Source organism: Zea mays, chromosome 6 (assembly GCF_902167145.1).
Source record: "Zea mays cultivar B73 chromosome 6, Zm-B73-REFERENCE-NAM-5.0, whole genome shotgun sequence".
Lineage (NCBI taxonomy): Eukaryota > Viridiplantae > Streptophyta > Magnoliopsida > Poales > Poaceae > Zea > Zea mays.
The window spans coordinates 133481560-133494799 of record NC_050101.1 but is presented as its reverse complement, the minus strand read 5'-3'; the positions used below and the strand labels follow the sequence as shown (position 1 = coordinate 133494799).

At 45.7% G+C, this 13240-nt stretch overlaps 1 protein-coding gene across 1 annotated transcript; it reads right to left on the bottom strand.

Moving 5' to 3' along the window:
• Nucleotides 1-12251: 12251 nt before the first annotated feature.
• LOC109940210 (40S ribosomal protein S30) lies at nucleotides 12252-12962 on the bottom strand. Its single transcript, XM_020539488.3, has 2 exons — nucleotides 12791-12962; nucleotides 12252-12706 (listed from the first exon to the last, which is right to left on the bottom strand). The coding sequence occupies exons 1-2, from the start codon at nucleotides 12792-12794 to the stop codon at nucleotides 12522-12524; spliced, it is 189 nt and encodes a 62-aa protein (XP_020395077.1). The 5' UTR covers nucleotides 12795-12962; the 3' UTR covers nucleotides 12252-12521.
• Nucleotides 12963-13240: the final 278 nt, after the last annotated feature.

Sequence of the window (13240 nt, the reverse complement as noted above, 5' to 3'; positions counted from 1 at the left end):
ATCTAGTACAAATAGAAGTGTGCTCAACGGTAGATGTAGAGAGTTTGCAAGATTTTAGTTCTACAACCTTAGCATGCAACATATCATTCTTAGTTCTAAGGTCGGAAATAGTAGTATTGCAAACATCAAAATTTTTAGCCTTAGCAATCAAATTTTCATTTTCTACTCTAAGGCTAGCAAGAGAATCATTCAATTCCTTAATCTTAGCAAGCAAATCATTATCATTTCTAAGATTGGGAATTGAGACATCACATACATGAGAATCAACCTTAGCAATTAATCTAGCATTTTCATTTCTAAGGTTGTCAATGGTCTCATGGCAAGTGCTTAGCTCACTAGACAATTTTTCACATTTTTCAACTTGTAGAGCATAAGCATTTTTAACCTTAACATGCTTTTTATTTTCCTTGATTAGGAAGTCCTCTTGGGAGTCCAAGAGATCATCCTTCTCATGGATGGCACTAATTAATTCATTTAATTTTCCTTTTTGTTGCATGTTTAGGTCGGCAAAAAGGGTACGCAAATTATTTTCCTCATCACTAGCATTATCATCACTAGAGGACTCATATTTAGTGGAGGATTTAGATTTAACCTTCTTCCTTTTGCCGTCCTTTGCCATGAGGCACTTGTGGCCGACGTTGGGGAAGAGGAGTCCCTTGGTGACGGCGATGTTGGCGGCGTCCTTGTCGGAGGAGGAGTCGGTGGAGCTCTCGTCCGAGTCCCACTCCCGGCAAACATGGGCATCGCCGCCCTTCTTCTTGTAGTACCTCTTCTTTTCTCTCCTCTTGCCCTTCTTGTCGTTATCCCTGTCACTGTCACTTGATAAAGGACATTTAGCAATAAAGTGACCGGGCTTACCACACTTGTAGCAAACCTTCTTGGAACGGGATTTGTAATCCTTCCCCTTCCGTTGCTTGAGGATTTGGCGAAAGCTTTTGATGATTAAAGCCATCTCCTCATTGTCGAGCTTGGAGGCGTCAATTGGTTGTCTACTCGGTGTAGACTCCTCCTTCTTCTCCTCCGTCGCCTTAAATACCACCGGTTGTGCTTCGGACGTGGAGGGCTCCTCAAGCTCGTTGATCTTCTTTGAGCCTTTAATCATACATTCAAAGCTCACAAAATTCCCGATTACTTCCTCGGGAGTCATTAGTGTGTATCTAGGATTACCACGTATTAATTGAACTTGAGTGGGGTTAAGGAAAATAAGTGATCTCAAAATAACCTTAACCACTTCGTGGTCATCCCATTTCTTGCTCCCGAGGTTACGCACTTGGTTCACCAGGGTTTTGAGCCGGTTGTACATATCTTGTGGCTCCTCCCCTTGGCGAAGACGGAAGCGACCGAGCTCCCCCTCGATCGTTTCCCGCTTGGTGATCTTGGTGAGTTCATCACCTTCGTGCGCGGTCTTGAGTAGGTCCCAAATCTCCTTTGCATTCTTCAACCCTTACACCTTGTTGTATTCCTCCTTGCTTAGAGAGGCGAGGAGTATGGTTGTAGCTTGAGAGTTGAAGTGCTCGATTTGGGCCACTTCATCCGTATCGTAGTCTTCATCCCCTACGGATGGTACCTGTGCTCCAAACTCAACAACATTCCATATACTTTTGTGGAGTGAGGTTAGATGAAATTTCATTAAATCACTCCACCTAGCATAATCTTCGCCATCAAAGGTTGGCGGTTTGCCTAATGGAACGGAAAGCAATGGAGTAGGTCTAGATGTACGAGGATAGTGTAAGGGGATCTTACTAAACTTCTTGCGCTCTTGGCGCTTAGAAGTTACGGACGGCGCATCGGAGTCGGAGGTTGATGTTGATGAAGTGTCGGTCTCGTAGTAGACCACTTTCCTCATCCTCTTGTGCTTATCGCCTTTCCGATGCGACTTGTGAGAAGAAGATTTTTCCTTCTTCTCTTTGTGGTGAGAAGAGGAAGATCTTTTCTCCTTCCGTTTGGAGGAGTCCTTCTTCTTCTCCTTCCTCTTGGTGCGGGACTCTTCCGATGAAGTGCTCCCTTGGCTCGTAGTGGGCTTGTCGCCGGTCTCCATTTCCCTCTTGGTGTGATCTCCCGACATCACTTCGAGCGGTTAGGCTCTAATAAAGCACCGGGCTCTGATACCAATTGAAAGTCACCTAGAGGGGGGGTGAATAGGGCGAAACTGAAATTCTCAAAAATAAACACAACTACAAGCCGGGTTAGCGTTAGAAATATAATAGAGTCCGCGAGAGAGGGTGCAAAACAAATCGCAAGCGAATAATGAAGTAAGACACGCGGATTTGTTTTACCGAGGTTCGGTTCTCTCAAACCTACTCCCCGTTGAGGAGGCCACAAAGGTCGGGTCTCTTTCAACCCTTCCCTCTCTCAAACGGTCCCTCGGACCGAGTGAGCTTCTCTTTATCAAACCACTTGGGAATCAAACTTCCCGCAAGGACCACCACACGATTGGTGTCTCTTGCCTCAATTACAAGTGAGTGTTTGATCACAAGAAAGAATGCCAAAGAAAAAGAAGCGATCCAAGCGCAAGAGCTCAAATGAACACTACAAATCACTCTCTCTAGTCACTAAGGCTTTGTGTGGAGTTGGGAGAGGATTTGATCTCTTTTGGTGTGCTTTGCAATGAATGCTAGCTCTTGTATAGTGGTTGGAAGCTGGAAAACTTGGATGCCATGAATGGTGGGTTGGTTGGGGTATTTATAGCCCCAACCACCAAACTAGCCGTTTGGTGAGGCTGTCTGTTCGATGGCGCACCGGACAGTCCGGTGCACACCGGACATGTCCGGTGCGACAGCCACGTCACCAAAATTCGTTGGGTTCGACCGTTGGAGTTCTGTCTTCTGGGCCCGCCTGGATGTCCGGTGGCGCACCGGACATGCACTGTAGATTGTCCGGTGCGCCAGCATGGGCGTGTCTGACCTCTGTGCGCGCTGGCGCGCATTAATTGCGCCTGCAGGTAGCCATTGGCGCCGTAGTAGTCGTTGCCCCGTTGTTACACCGGACAGTCCGGTGTACACCGGACAATCCGGTGAATTATAGCGGAGTGGCCGAAGTGGATTCCCGAGGCTGCCGAGTTCCGGAGGCCGCTCTTCCTTGGAGCACCGGACATGTCCGGTGTACACCGGACAGTCCGGTGAATTATAGCGGAGTTGCCTCTGGAATTTCCCGAAGGTGATGAGTTTGAAGTTTGAGTCCTCTGGTGCACCGGACATGTCCGGTGGCACACCGGACAGTCCGGTGCGCCAGACCAGAGGTGCCTTCGGTTGTCCCTTTGCTCTTTTGTTGAACCCAATACTTGGTCTTTTTATTGGCTAAGTGTGAACCTTTGGCACCTATATAACTTATGCACTAGAGCAAACTAGTTAGTCCAAATATTTGTGTTGGGCAATTCAACCACCAAAATTAATTAGGGACTAGGTGTAAGCCTAATTCCCTTTCAAGCGCTTTCCTCAACGGGCCAATCAAGGAGGAGGTATATGTGGAGCAACCCCCTGGCTTTGAGGATGAACGGTACCCCGACCATGTGTGTAAGCTCTCTAAGGCGCTCTATGGACTTAAGCAAGCCCCAAGAGCATGGTATGAATGCCTTAGAGACTTTTTAATTGCTAATGATTTCAAGGTTGGGAAAGCCGATCCAACTCTTTTTACTAAGACATGTGATGGTGATCTTTTTGTGTGCCAAATTTATGTCGATGACATAATATTTGGTTCTACTAACCAAAAGTCTTTTGAAGAGTTTAGCAGGGTGATGACTCAAAAGTTTGAGATGTCGATGATGGGCGAGTTAAGCTATTTCCTTGGGTTCCAAATAAGGCAACTCAAGGATGGGACCTTCATCTCCCAAAAGAAGTACACGCAAGACTTGATCAAGCGTTTTGGGATGAAGGACGCCAAGCCCGCAAAGACTCCGATGGGAACCGACGGACACACCGACCTCAACAAAGGAGGTAAGTCCGTTGATCAAAAGGCATACCGGTCTATGATAGGGTCTTTACTTTATTTATGTGCAAGTAGACCGGATATTATGCTTAGCATATGCATGTGTGCTAGATTTCAATCCGATCCAAGGGAGTGTCACTTAGTGGCTGTGAAGCGAATTCTTAGATATTTAGTCGCTACGCCTTGTTTCGGGATCTGGTATCCAAAGGGGTCTACCTTTGACTTGATTGGATATTCAGACTCCGACTATGCTGGATGCAAGGTCGATAGGAAGAGTACATCAGGGACGTGCCAATTCTTAGGAAGGTCTTGGAGTTCTAAGAAACAAACTTCCGTTGCCCTATCCACCGCTGAGGCCGAGTACGTTGCCGCAGGACAGTGTTGCGCGCAACTACTTTGGATGATGATGTAGATGAAGATGATGTTCCAACGGCCGCAATACGCACCATGGCGATTGGAGATGTGCGACCACAGGAACAACAAGAACAAGATCAACCTTCTTCCTCAACCATGGTGCATCCCCCAAATCAAGAGGAGGCGTGTGATCAAGGGGGAGCACAAGAAGAACAAGTTATGGAGGAAGAAGCACCACTGGCCCCTCCAACTCAAGTCCGAGCGACAATTCAAAGGAATCATCTCGTCGACCATATTTTGGGTGATATAAGCAAGGGAGTAACCACTCGCTCTAGATTAGCTAATTTTTGTGAGCATTACTCGTTTGTCTCTTCTATTGAGCCTTTCAGGGTAGAAGAGGCCTTGCTAGATCCGGATTGGGTGTTGGCCATGCAGGAAGAGCTCAACAATTTCAAGCGAAACGAAGTTTGGACCCTGGTGCCACGTCCAAAGCAAAACGTTGTGGGCACCAAGTGGGTGTTCCGCAACAAGCAAGACGAGCACGAGGTGGTGACAAGAAACAAGGCTCGACTTGTGGCAAAAGGTTATGCCCAAGTCGCAGGTTTGGATTTCGAGGAAACTTTTGCTCCTGTGGCTAGGCTAGAGTCCATTAGAATATTATTAGCCTATGCCGCTCACCACTCTTTCAGGTTGTTTCAAATGGATGTGAAGAGCGCTTTCCTCAATGGGCCAATCAAGGAGGAGGTGTATGTGGAACAACCCCCGGCTTTGAGGATGACAGGTATCCCGACCATGTGTGTAAGCTCTCTAAGGCGCTCTATGGACTTAAGCAAGCCCCAAGAGCATGGTATGAATGCCTTAGAGATTTCTTAATTGCTAATTCTTTCAAGGTTGGGAAAGTCGATCCCACTCTTTTCACTAAGACTTGTAATGGTGATCTTTTTGTGTGCCAAATTTATGTCGATGACATAATATTTGGTTCTACTAACCAAAAGTCTTGTGAGGAGTTTAGCAGGGTGATGACACAGAAATTTGAGATGTCGATGATGGGCGAGTTGAACTACTTCCTTGGGTTCTAAGTGAAGCAACTCAAGGACGGCACCTTCATCTCTCAAATGAAGTACACGCAAGACTTGCTCAAGCGGTTCGGGATGAAGGACGCCAAGCCCGCAAAGACGCCAATGGGAACCGACGGACATGTCGACCTCAACAAAGGAGGTAAGTCCGTTGATCAAAAGGCATGCCGGTCTATGATAGGATCCTTGCTTTATTTATGTGCTAGTAGACCGGATATTATGTTTAGCGTATGCATGTGTGCTAGATTTCAATCCGATCCAAGGGAATACCACCTTGTGGCTGTTAAGCGAATTCTTAGATATTTAGTTATTACGCCTTGCTTCGGGATCTGGTATCCAAAGGGGTCAGCCTTTGACTTGATTGGATACTCAGATTCCGATTATGCTGGATGCAAGGTTGATAGGAAGAGTATATCAGGGATGTGCCAATTCCTAGGAAGGTCCCTGGTGTCTTGGAGTTCTAAGAAACAAACCTCTGTTGCCCTATCCACCGCTGAGGCCGAGTATGTTGCCGCAGGACAGTGTTGCGCAACTACTTTAGATGAGGCAAACCCTCTGGGACTTTGGCTACAGCCTGAGCAAAGTCCCACTCCTATGTGACAATGAGAGTGCAATCTGCATGGAGGATAATCTTGTTGAACACAGCCGCACTAAGCACATAGACATCCGGCATCACTTTTTGAGAGACCACCAGCAAAAGGGAGATATCGAAGTGTTTTATGTTAGCACCGAGAACCAGCTAGCCGATATCTTTACCAAGCCTTTAGATGAGAAGACCTTTTGCAGGCTGCGTAGTGAGCTAAATATCTTAGATTCGCGTAACTTGGATTGATCTATAGCATACATGTGTTTTATGCCTTTGATCATGTTACCTTATGCATTTATATGATTTATTGCTTATTTATGGTGCTCAAGTCGTGCAAGAAATCCTCGGACCTCACAAGTCCATGTGTAAGTGATGCACATATTTAGGGGGAGATGTGCTACAACTTGACCCCTTGAAACTAACCATGTGTTTGAGTTTACTTGATTTAGTCTCAAGAGTGAATTGAAAGGGAAAGGTGAACTTGGACCATGCAAGACTTCCACTGCACTCTGATGTGAGGGTAATTCACTCCAAGTTCATATCTATGCTCTTATTGCCTTTTTGCTCTTAATTGACAAATTTTGGTGAGGCAATGGGGTTAAAGGGCCAAGAATGATCCCGTTTTGGTGCTTCATGCCAAAGGGGGAGAAAATAAGGCCAAAGAAAATGGATCAGCTACCACTTGTGAAAAGTTTAAAAAGAGTAGAGTGGAACTTTTGATTTGTCAAAATACTCTTACTATCAAAATTTGGTCTCTTGTGGGGAGAATGTTTGATTATGGGAAAAGGGGGAGTTTTTGGCTCTTAATAATTTTTAGTCTTGGATTATCTCTCTTTGTGCCTAAACAAGTGTGTTTGACTTAGAGATAGGAAAATGAATTTGATTTGCAAAAACAAACCAAGTGGTGGCAAAGAACGATCCAAATATGTTAAATCTTGTCAAAGACTACTCTTGTTCTCAATTGCATTGATGTTGCACTTCTATTGGTTGGTTTTTGATGTGTTGGCGTAAATCACCAAAAAGGGGGAGATTGAAAGGGAAATGTGCCCTTGGGCCATTTCTAGTATATTTTGGTGATTAAGTGTCCAACACACATTAAGTGGGTTATTATATGCCAAATGATGAATGAAGTGCAAATCAACAAGAAGGTATGTGTCTAAGACTTAGTACATTGATTTGGGTGCTAATATATTTGTCTAAGTGCTAGAATCAGAGAAAAGAGAAAAAGAAAAGGACTTGGCTGGAGCAGCCATGACTCAGCTCGGTCCGGCACACCGGACTGTTCGGTGGTGCACCGGACAGTGTCCGGTGCGCCAGGCCAGCTCCGACAAACTGGCCACTCTCGGGAAAACTTCGGCGGCGTACGACTATAATTCACCGGACTATCCGGTGGTGCACTGGACTGTCCGGTGAGCCAACGGCTGCCAGCGCAACGGTCGGCCGCCAAATCCGCGAGCGACGCGTGGCTCGCTCCAACGGTCGGCAGGGGGCACCGGACTGTCCGGTGTGCACCGGATAGTGTCTGGTGCGCCAACTGCCACCAATCTGCAACGGTCGGTTGCGCCCGATTTGGAAGGGAATCGGGCACCGGTCATGAACAGTAGCTGTCCGGTGCGCCACCCGACAGAAGGCAACTTTGGCCTTCTAAGATTGCCTCCAACGGCTCCTAGCTACCTTGGGGCTATAAAAGGGACCCCTAGGCGCATGGAGGAGTAATCCAAGCATTCCTTGATCATTCCTAAGCACCAAGACTCCATTCTCGCGCATTCGATTCTTTGAGATAGTGACTTGAGCCCCATTTGAGTAGAGAACTCCTCGAGTTGTGTTGTGAGCTCAAGTTGTGGCTTTGTGTGCGTGATTGTGCTCTTGTTTTGAGTCTTGTGTGTGTTGCTCTCCCCTCCCTTACTTCTGTGCTTCTTTGTGATCATCAATTGTAAGGGCGAGAGGCTCCAAGTTGTGGAGATTCCTCGCAAACGGGAGAAAGTATAAGAAAGGAAAACATCGTGGTATTCAAGCTGATCAATGGATCACTTGAAAGGGGTTGAGTGCAACCATCAGCCATTGGGACGCCACAACGTGGAGTAGACAAGTGTTATACTTGGCCGAACCACGGGATAAATCATCGTGTCTTCTGTGTTGTTTTTCCTTGTGGTCATTGTGTTTCACAAAAGCTCGGTCCTTAGCCACTCGGTCCTATTGCACTAACTCTTAACCAAGTTTTGTGGCTACAAGTATTTGATTTTTACAGGATCACCTATTCACCCCCCCCCCCTCTAGGTGCTCTTAGTTACAAGGTCGAAAGGGTATCAGACGGGCCGAGTCGTTCGATCAACGACCAAGCGCTCAGATTAGATTCCTATTTCTATTGAACCGGTATGTGATATGGGTCTCAGGATCACGGATCAACGGCCGATCGACCCCCACGCCATACCCCAAACCCCAGTCATCCGATCGGATCCAATCGCCTAGATCAAACCTGCAAAGGGGTACACAACGATCTAATCTAAGTCGTTCACCAAAGAATGAATGCCTTCCACACCATCCTCTCGACGCGACCGACGTGCGACAGCGCCGCCCGGCTCCCTGGCGGCGGAGCATGCCGGAGTCGCGTGATTCACTCATTGGTGCACTATTTCCTAACCGTAAGGTGCAACTCGTGGACGAGATGATGGCGAACCCAACAGAGGGGTCCATACCGGAGGTGGAGATGCAGAGAAGGTCTGCCACGGTGAATGGCGACCCCTCGGCTATGGCTAGAAATTCACCGTGAACCGGTCATGCCCCGAGCTCAATCATCCACGGTATAGTTTCAACAAAGCTCGGAGATGCTGGAGGCTAGCACTTACCCGAGATGGTTCCGAGACCAACTACGACCATGGAGCAGTGCCGCCTGCGGTGGCGCCATTGCTCCGTCGAGCAATTAGCGGTGCTCCAGTGGTGCCCCCCGCTCGGATACTCCTCAACCAGCTTCAGGAGGTGCCCGCGACTCCAATCCTCGGCACACTTCGCGCCCGATGGTGACGGCTTTCTTCCTCTCCAGTACTTGTGGCGCTCACGGTTCTTCTCGGCGGCGTTCATCCTCCTTGCGTCTAGAGGGACTAGAGAAGGAAGGCCCGATACTTATACACCGGGGATGGGGATTGGAATTCGGGTTTTACGGCTGCACAGTTGCGCTGATGTCGGTGATCGGACTCCAACCGCAATCGTTGCACGACCCGCGCAGGCGTTGGTGTGGATAGGGATGACATCGAGGACCCACCTATCGGTGTGTGGGAGCGAGTCCGCGTGCGCGGGCACTGACCGAGCGGCTCACGGTGTCAGCGATGTGCGCGCGTGGGGATGTATTGTGGCTGGGCTGCGCGGTAGCAAGGGAGATGGCCGTAGGTGGGAATTTCGGCCCAGGTGAGGTTTTTCTGTTTTCTTTATTTTTTTCTCTCCATTTTATTTCTCCAATTTCAAACTTCAAGTTCAATTTAAATCTAGTTTTAAAATTCAAACTATATTTAAATGCACCAACAAAAACTCCAGTGTGAATGCAAAGTATATTTAAGTATTTCATTCCTTTGGGTATTGCTAATAATTCACCCATATGAATTGTTGCAAAACTTATGTATTCTAGTTAATTTCAAATTCAAATTCCAGTTTCAAGACCTACGTATGGCTTTGAATAATTGGATTTAAAAGTACCAGTTGTTTAATTTAAGAGAATAATTTTAAGGCTAATAAAATTCTTATAAAAATCTTTTTAAAAAATCTTTTGAAGCTTTTCTAATCTCCAAGCCAATATTTTAGGGTGTTACAAAATGCTCTCCGAATATGCTAGTAAGAAGGTCATTCTACGCAATCGGCCATATTGAATGTCTTGCTACCCCTGACAACCTAGTATTCATTGCTTTGGGCATGCAAGTCTACATTGCATAGTGAGGTGATTAGTAAAGTCACAATCTCGCGTTAGGACCTCATTAGTGTACATGAGAGCCACCTAGAGCACACACCACATGTATTAGGCTTCTCTTGGTCAAGTGAAAGTTTGTGGCTTATTACTCTGATCACCCTGGAGAATTTGTTGGTGACCTAGCTCAAGTTTGTTCGCGGGCGTGAGAGATCCACCACGCCGGAGAAGTAAATGATCATCTCATAGTGAGCACTTGGTCCTTACGAGGACTAAGGGGGTGATACCCTTGCGCGGGTGCTCCAACGAGGATTAGTGAAGAGTGCCGACTCTCCGAGATCTCTGATACCTCGAGAAAAAAATGGAAGAGTTTTCTTGCCCTTTCTTTTCATTCCGCAATTACTTTAAGCAATTTTACTTATTGTATTTGCATTCCTAGTATTTGCCATGATGACTTAGGGTTTGCTTAGAGTTTCCTAGCTTTTGTGATCTAGCTAAGTAGTTGGGTAAAATTGGACTATTGTTTAGGGTTTAATCTTTTCCAAGAAAATTAGAAAAGCCCAATTCAACCACCCCCTCTTGGACATTGTGATCCTTTTAAATGGTGCGTTTTGGGCAGCTAGTTTAACTTTCCTCTCCTTTCTCATCCTTTTTGTCCGGACTAAATGGCTTTAATGTTAGAGACTACATTCATGTGCTATAGTGGCACTAGGCAAGCCATATTGGCTTTGGCTCGGCTGTTGCCTAACAAAGGGGCGCCAAGTGGGTGATCTTGTGGCTAAGGCAAGAAGCTTTGTACCTAGGCCTCGGCATTCGGGGGGTTACTGAAATATTCGGAGTCAGGTAATTTGAGTAAATACAAATCCGGCATCCAGGTATTAAAAACCGCTACCCAATTTTTGTCCCAAAAATATTACCTAAAATTTTGGGTACACGATATTTCGAGTTTGGATTCGGGTTTTACCTGAAATACCCAAAGTTGACAAAACCAACTATTTTAAAAAGAATTCTAGTAGCATTTAAAGCAGCAAATAATTGTTTTATTGTAGCTCATATCATCATGATATATTGAAACCGAGCTTAGAGAGTTAAATTGTAGCTCATATCATCATGATATATTGAAACCGTAGCATCGGGGCTACAGTATGGGAAATAGCTTATGGTTGAACGTTTAACAAACAACGACACATCGTAGAAACCAGCAATTAGCTAGGGGGCTGAATGCTGACCGTCAACGACAGTACAGAACAGACGACTCAGGCAAACCAAAACGACCCTAACTCAAGTACCAGTATCCTCAAGGCAAGTAATGTACCTACGACTGAATAGGGATGAGACTCCTGTACACTAAATTTTAGAGACTCGTCATCTCTCTACGGATTCAGCACCTATAAACAGCAACTCTAAACGCTCGTCTAAATTTAGGGAACACTACTCAATCCTCTATATATATAATTTCTCATATCCTCAATCCTTTTTATACAATTCGGATACAAATAACTTTTCAATTTTTTGTTAGAAAGCAAATAATATATAAAATAATTTATGCAAAAATATTCTTATCCGTAATAATATGCTAGATAACACAAGAAAACATTAACATCACATTTCATACATATCTATTTTAAAAATATTAGATTTATCCTAATAGTTTGGGTACCTGTTTTCATCCCTACAAATGGATAAAAGTCAGACCATGAGATCAATAACTGCATACAACAACAAATTATGTTGTCACATACACTGATACACAGGTCAGACTCACCAGAAACTATAACATGCTGCCATTCATGTTTCCGTTTTACAGTGAATAAAAAAAGATAATTATAGTGTGAAATTCACGGCATGTAGAAGAACAAAGACTCAACCGTCATATTCAAGCAAAATACAACTAAGTCTTTTAGTACTGAAAGTTGGGATAGACTAGAGTTAAAAAAACAACAGAACCCGCGAGTCTAGATTTAGACACATGAACAGTGTTCTCTATGCTATTGGGATGAATGAGATATAGAGAACCTTTTAAGTAAAAGAGCAATATATAGAGCACAATGTTAACTGTAGTATCGCATGAACGATTTATAAACTAATTAGGCTCAATAGGTTGTCTTGCCTTTTAGTCCTCATCTATATAATTAGTTTTGCAATTAAACTGTATTTGATATTCTTTATTAGCATTCAAACATCCGATGACATAGGCTAAACTATAGTCAGGGAAACCAAACACCATCTTGACATTCATGGTTCAATTGTAGAATGAAGTGATTCACTGCGACGTGCACTTTCTACAGTCTAAAACTAGCATAGAACCAGCATTTCAATCAAATATCAGGCTCGCGTACAGAACATGGCATACACGATAGAGCCAATAGCTGAAGCATATCGGTTCCACTTCCATCCACAACTACCTGAACCTAGTACATACGCATCAGCAATCTGGTTTCAAATTTATTTGGATAGCGTTCAAAAATAACAGCTCAGAGGAGCAACAATAAGCATAATAAAAATCATCAGCTCATATCACCATATCTCAAATTCATACAATCTCAAGTTCCCATCTGAGCACATGGACAACAAAACCGAATCTACAGAAGGTTCTTCCTCTGCTTGCGAACAACGAAACTAGTACCATCAAGAGCATAAGCATACGGAGAGCAGGAAGGATGAGGAACCGGTACGAGCCGAGCGGCGCCTACTTCTCGGAGGAGTTGGGCCCGCGCTTCTTGCCGAAGCCGACGACGGCGGTGACGAAGCGGCGGTTGTACTGCATCCTCTTGTGCGCGCGGCCGCGGGGCTTCTTCTTCTTGTCCTGCTTCGCCACCTTGGGGGTCTGCCCGCGGACCTTCCCGGCGCGCGCCAACGATCCGTGCACCTTACCTGCAGAATAGCAACGCACGCGACATACCCAGTCAGCTTACGCACAAGGAGGCAGCGAACGGTGAAGAGGAGAGTGTGGCTTACCCATGGCAACGAGACGGAAACGGTGATGGAGGCTGGGATGCGGCGGCGGCGGCTGTAAGAAGGGAGGAAGAAAGAAACCCTAGCGAGGAGGCAAGGCTTTATAGGCGTGACCGCGTGCGGGCAGAGACGCTGGAAGGTCGCTCGTGGGCTCGTGGCCGGTGGGGCGGAGATTGACGTGCTGCCTGTGACATTGGCCTCATGCTTTGTTACCAGTGTTTGGGCCTGAGACGGCCTTCCATTTGTGTTGTGAGTTGAGTTGAAGCTCCAGTCGTATGGGCCTAATTTTGTAGGCCAACATAATTCAAATAGCAGCGACATCATTTTACCAAGACCAATGGACCTTGAAACCCTAATAACGGGTTACAAGAGAATAACATGTACCATCTCATATGGAATAGACAAGAGAAAGAGTTCTAAGACCCAACCCTACATCATGTACCAAGCTCGAGG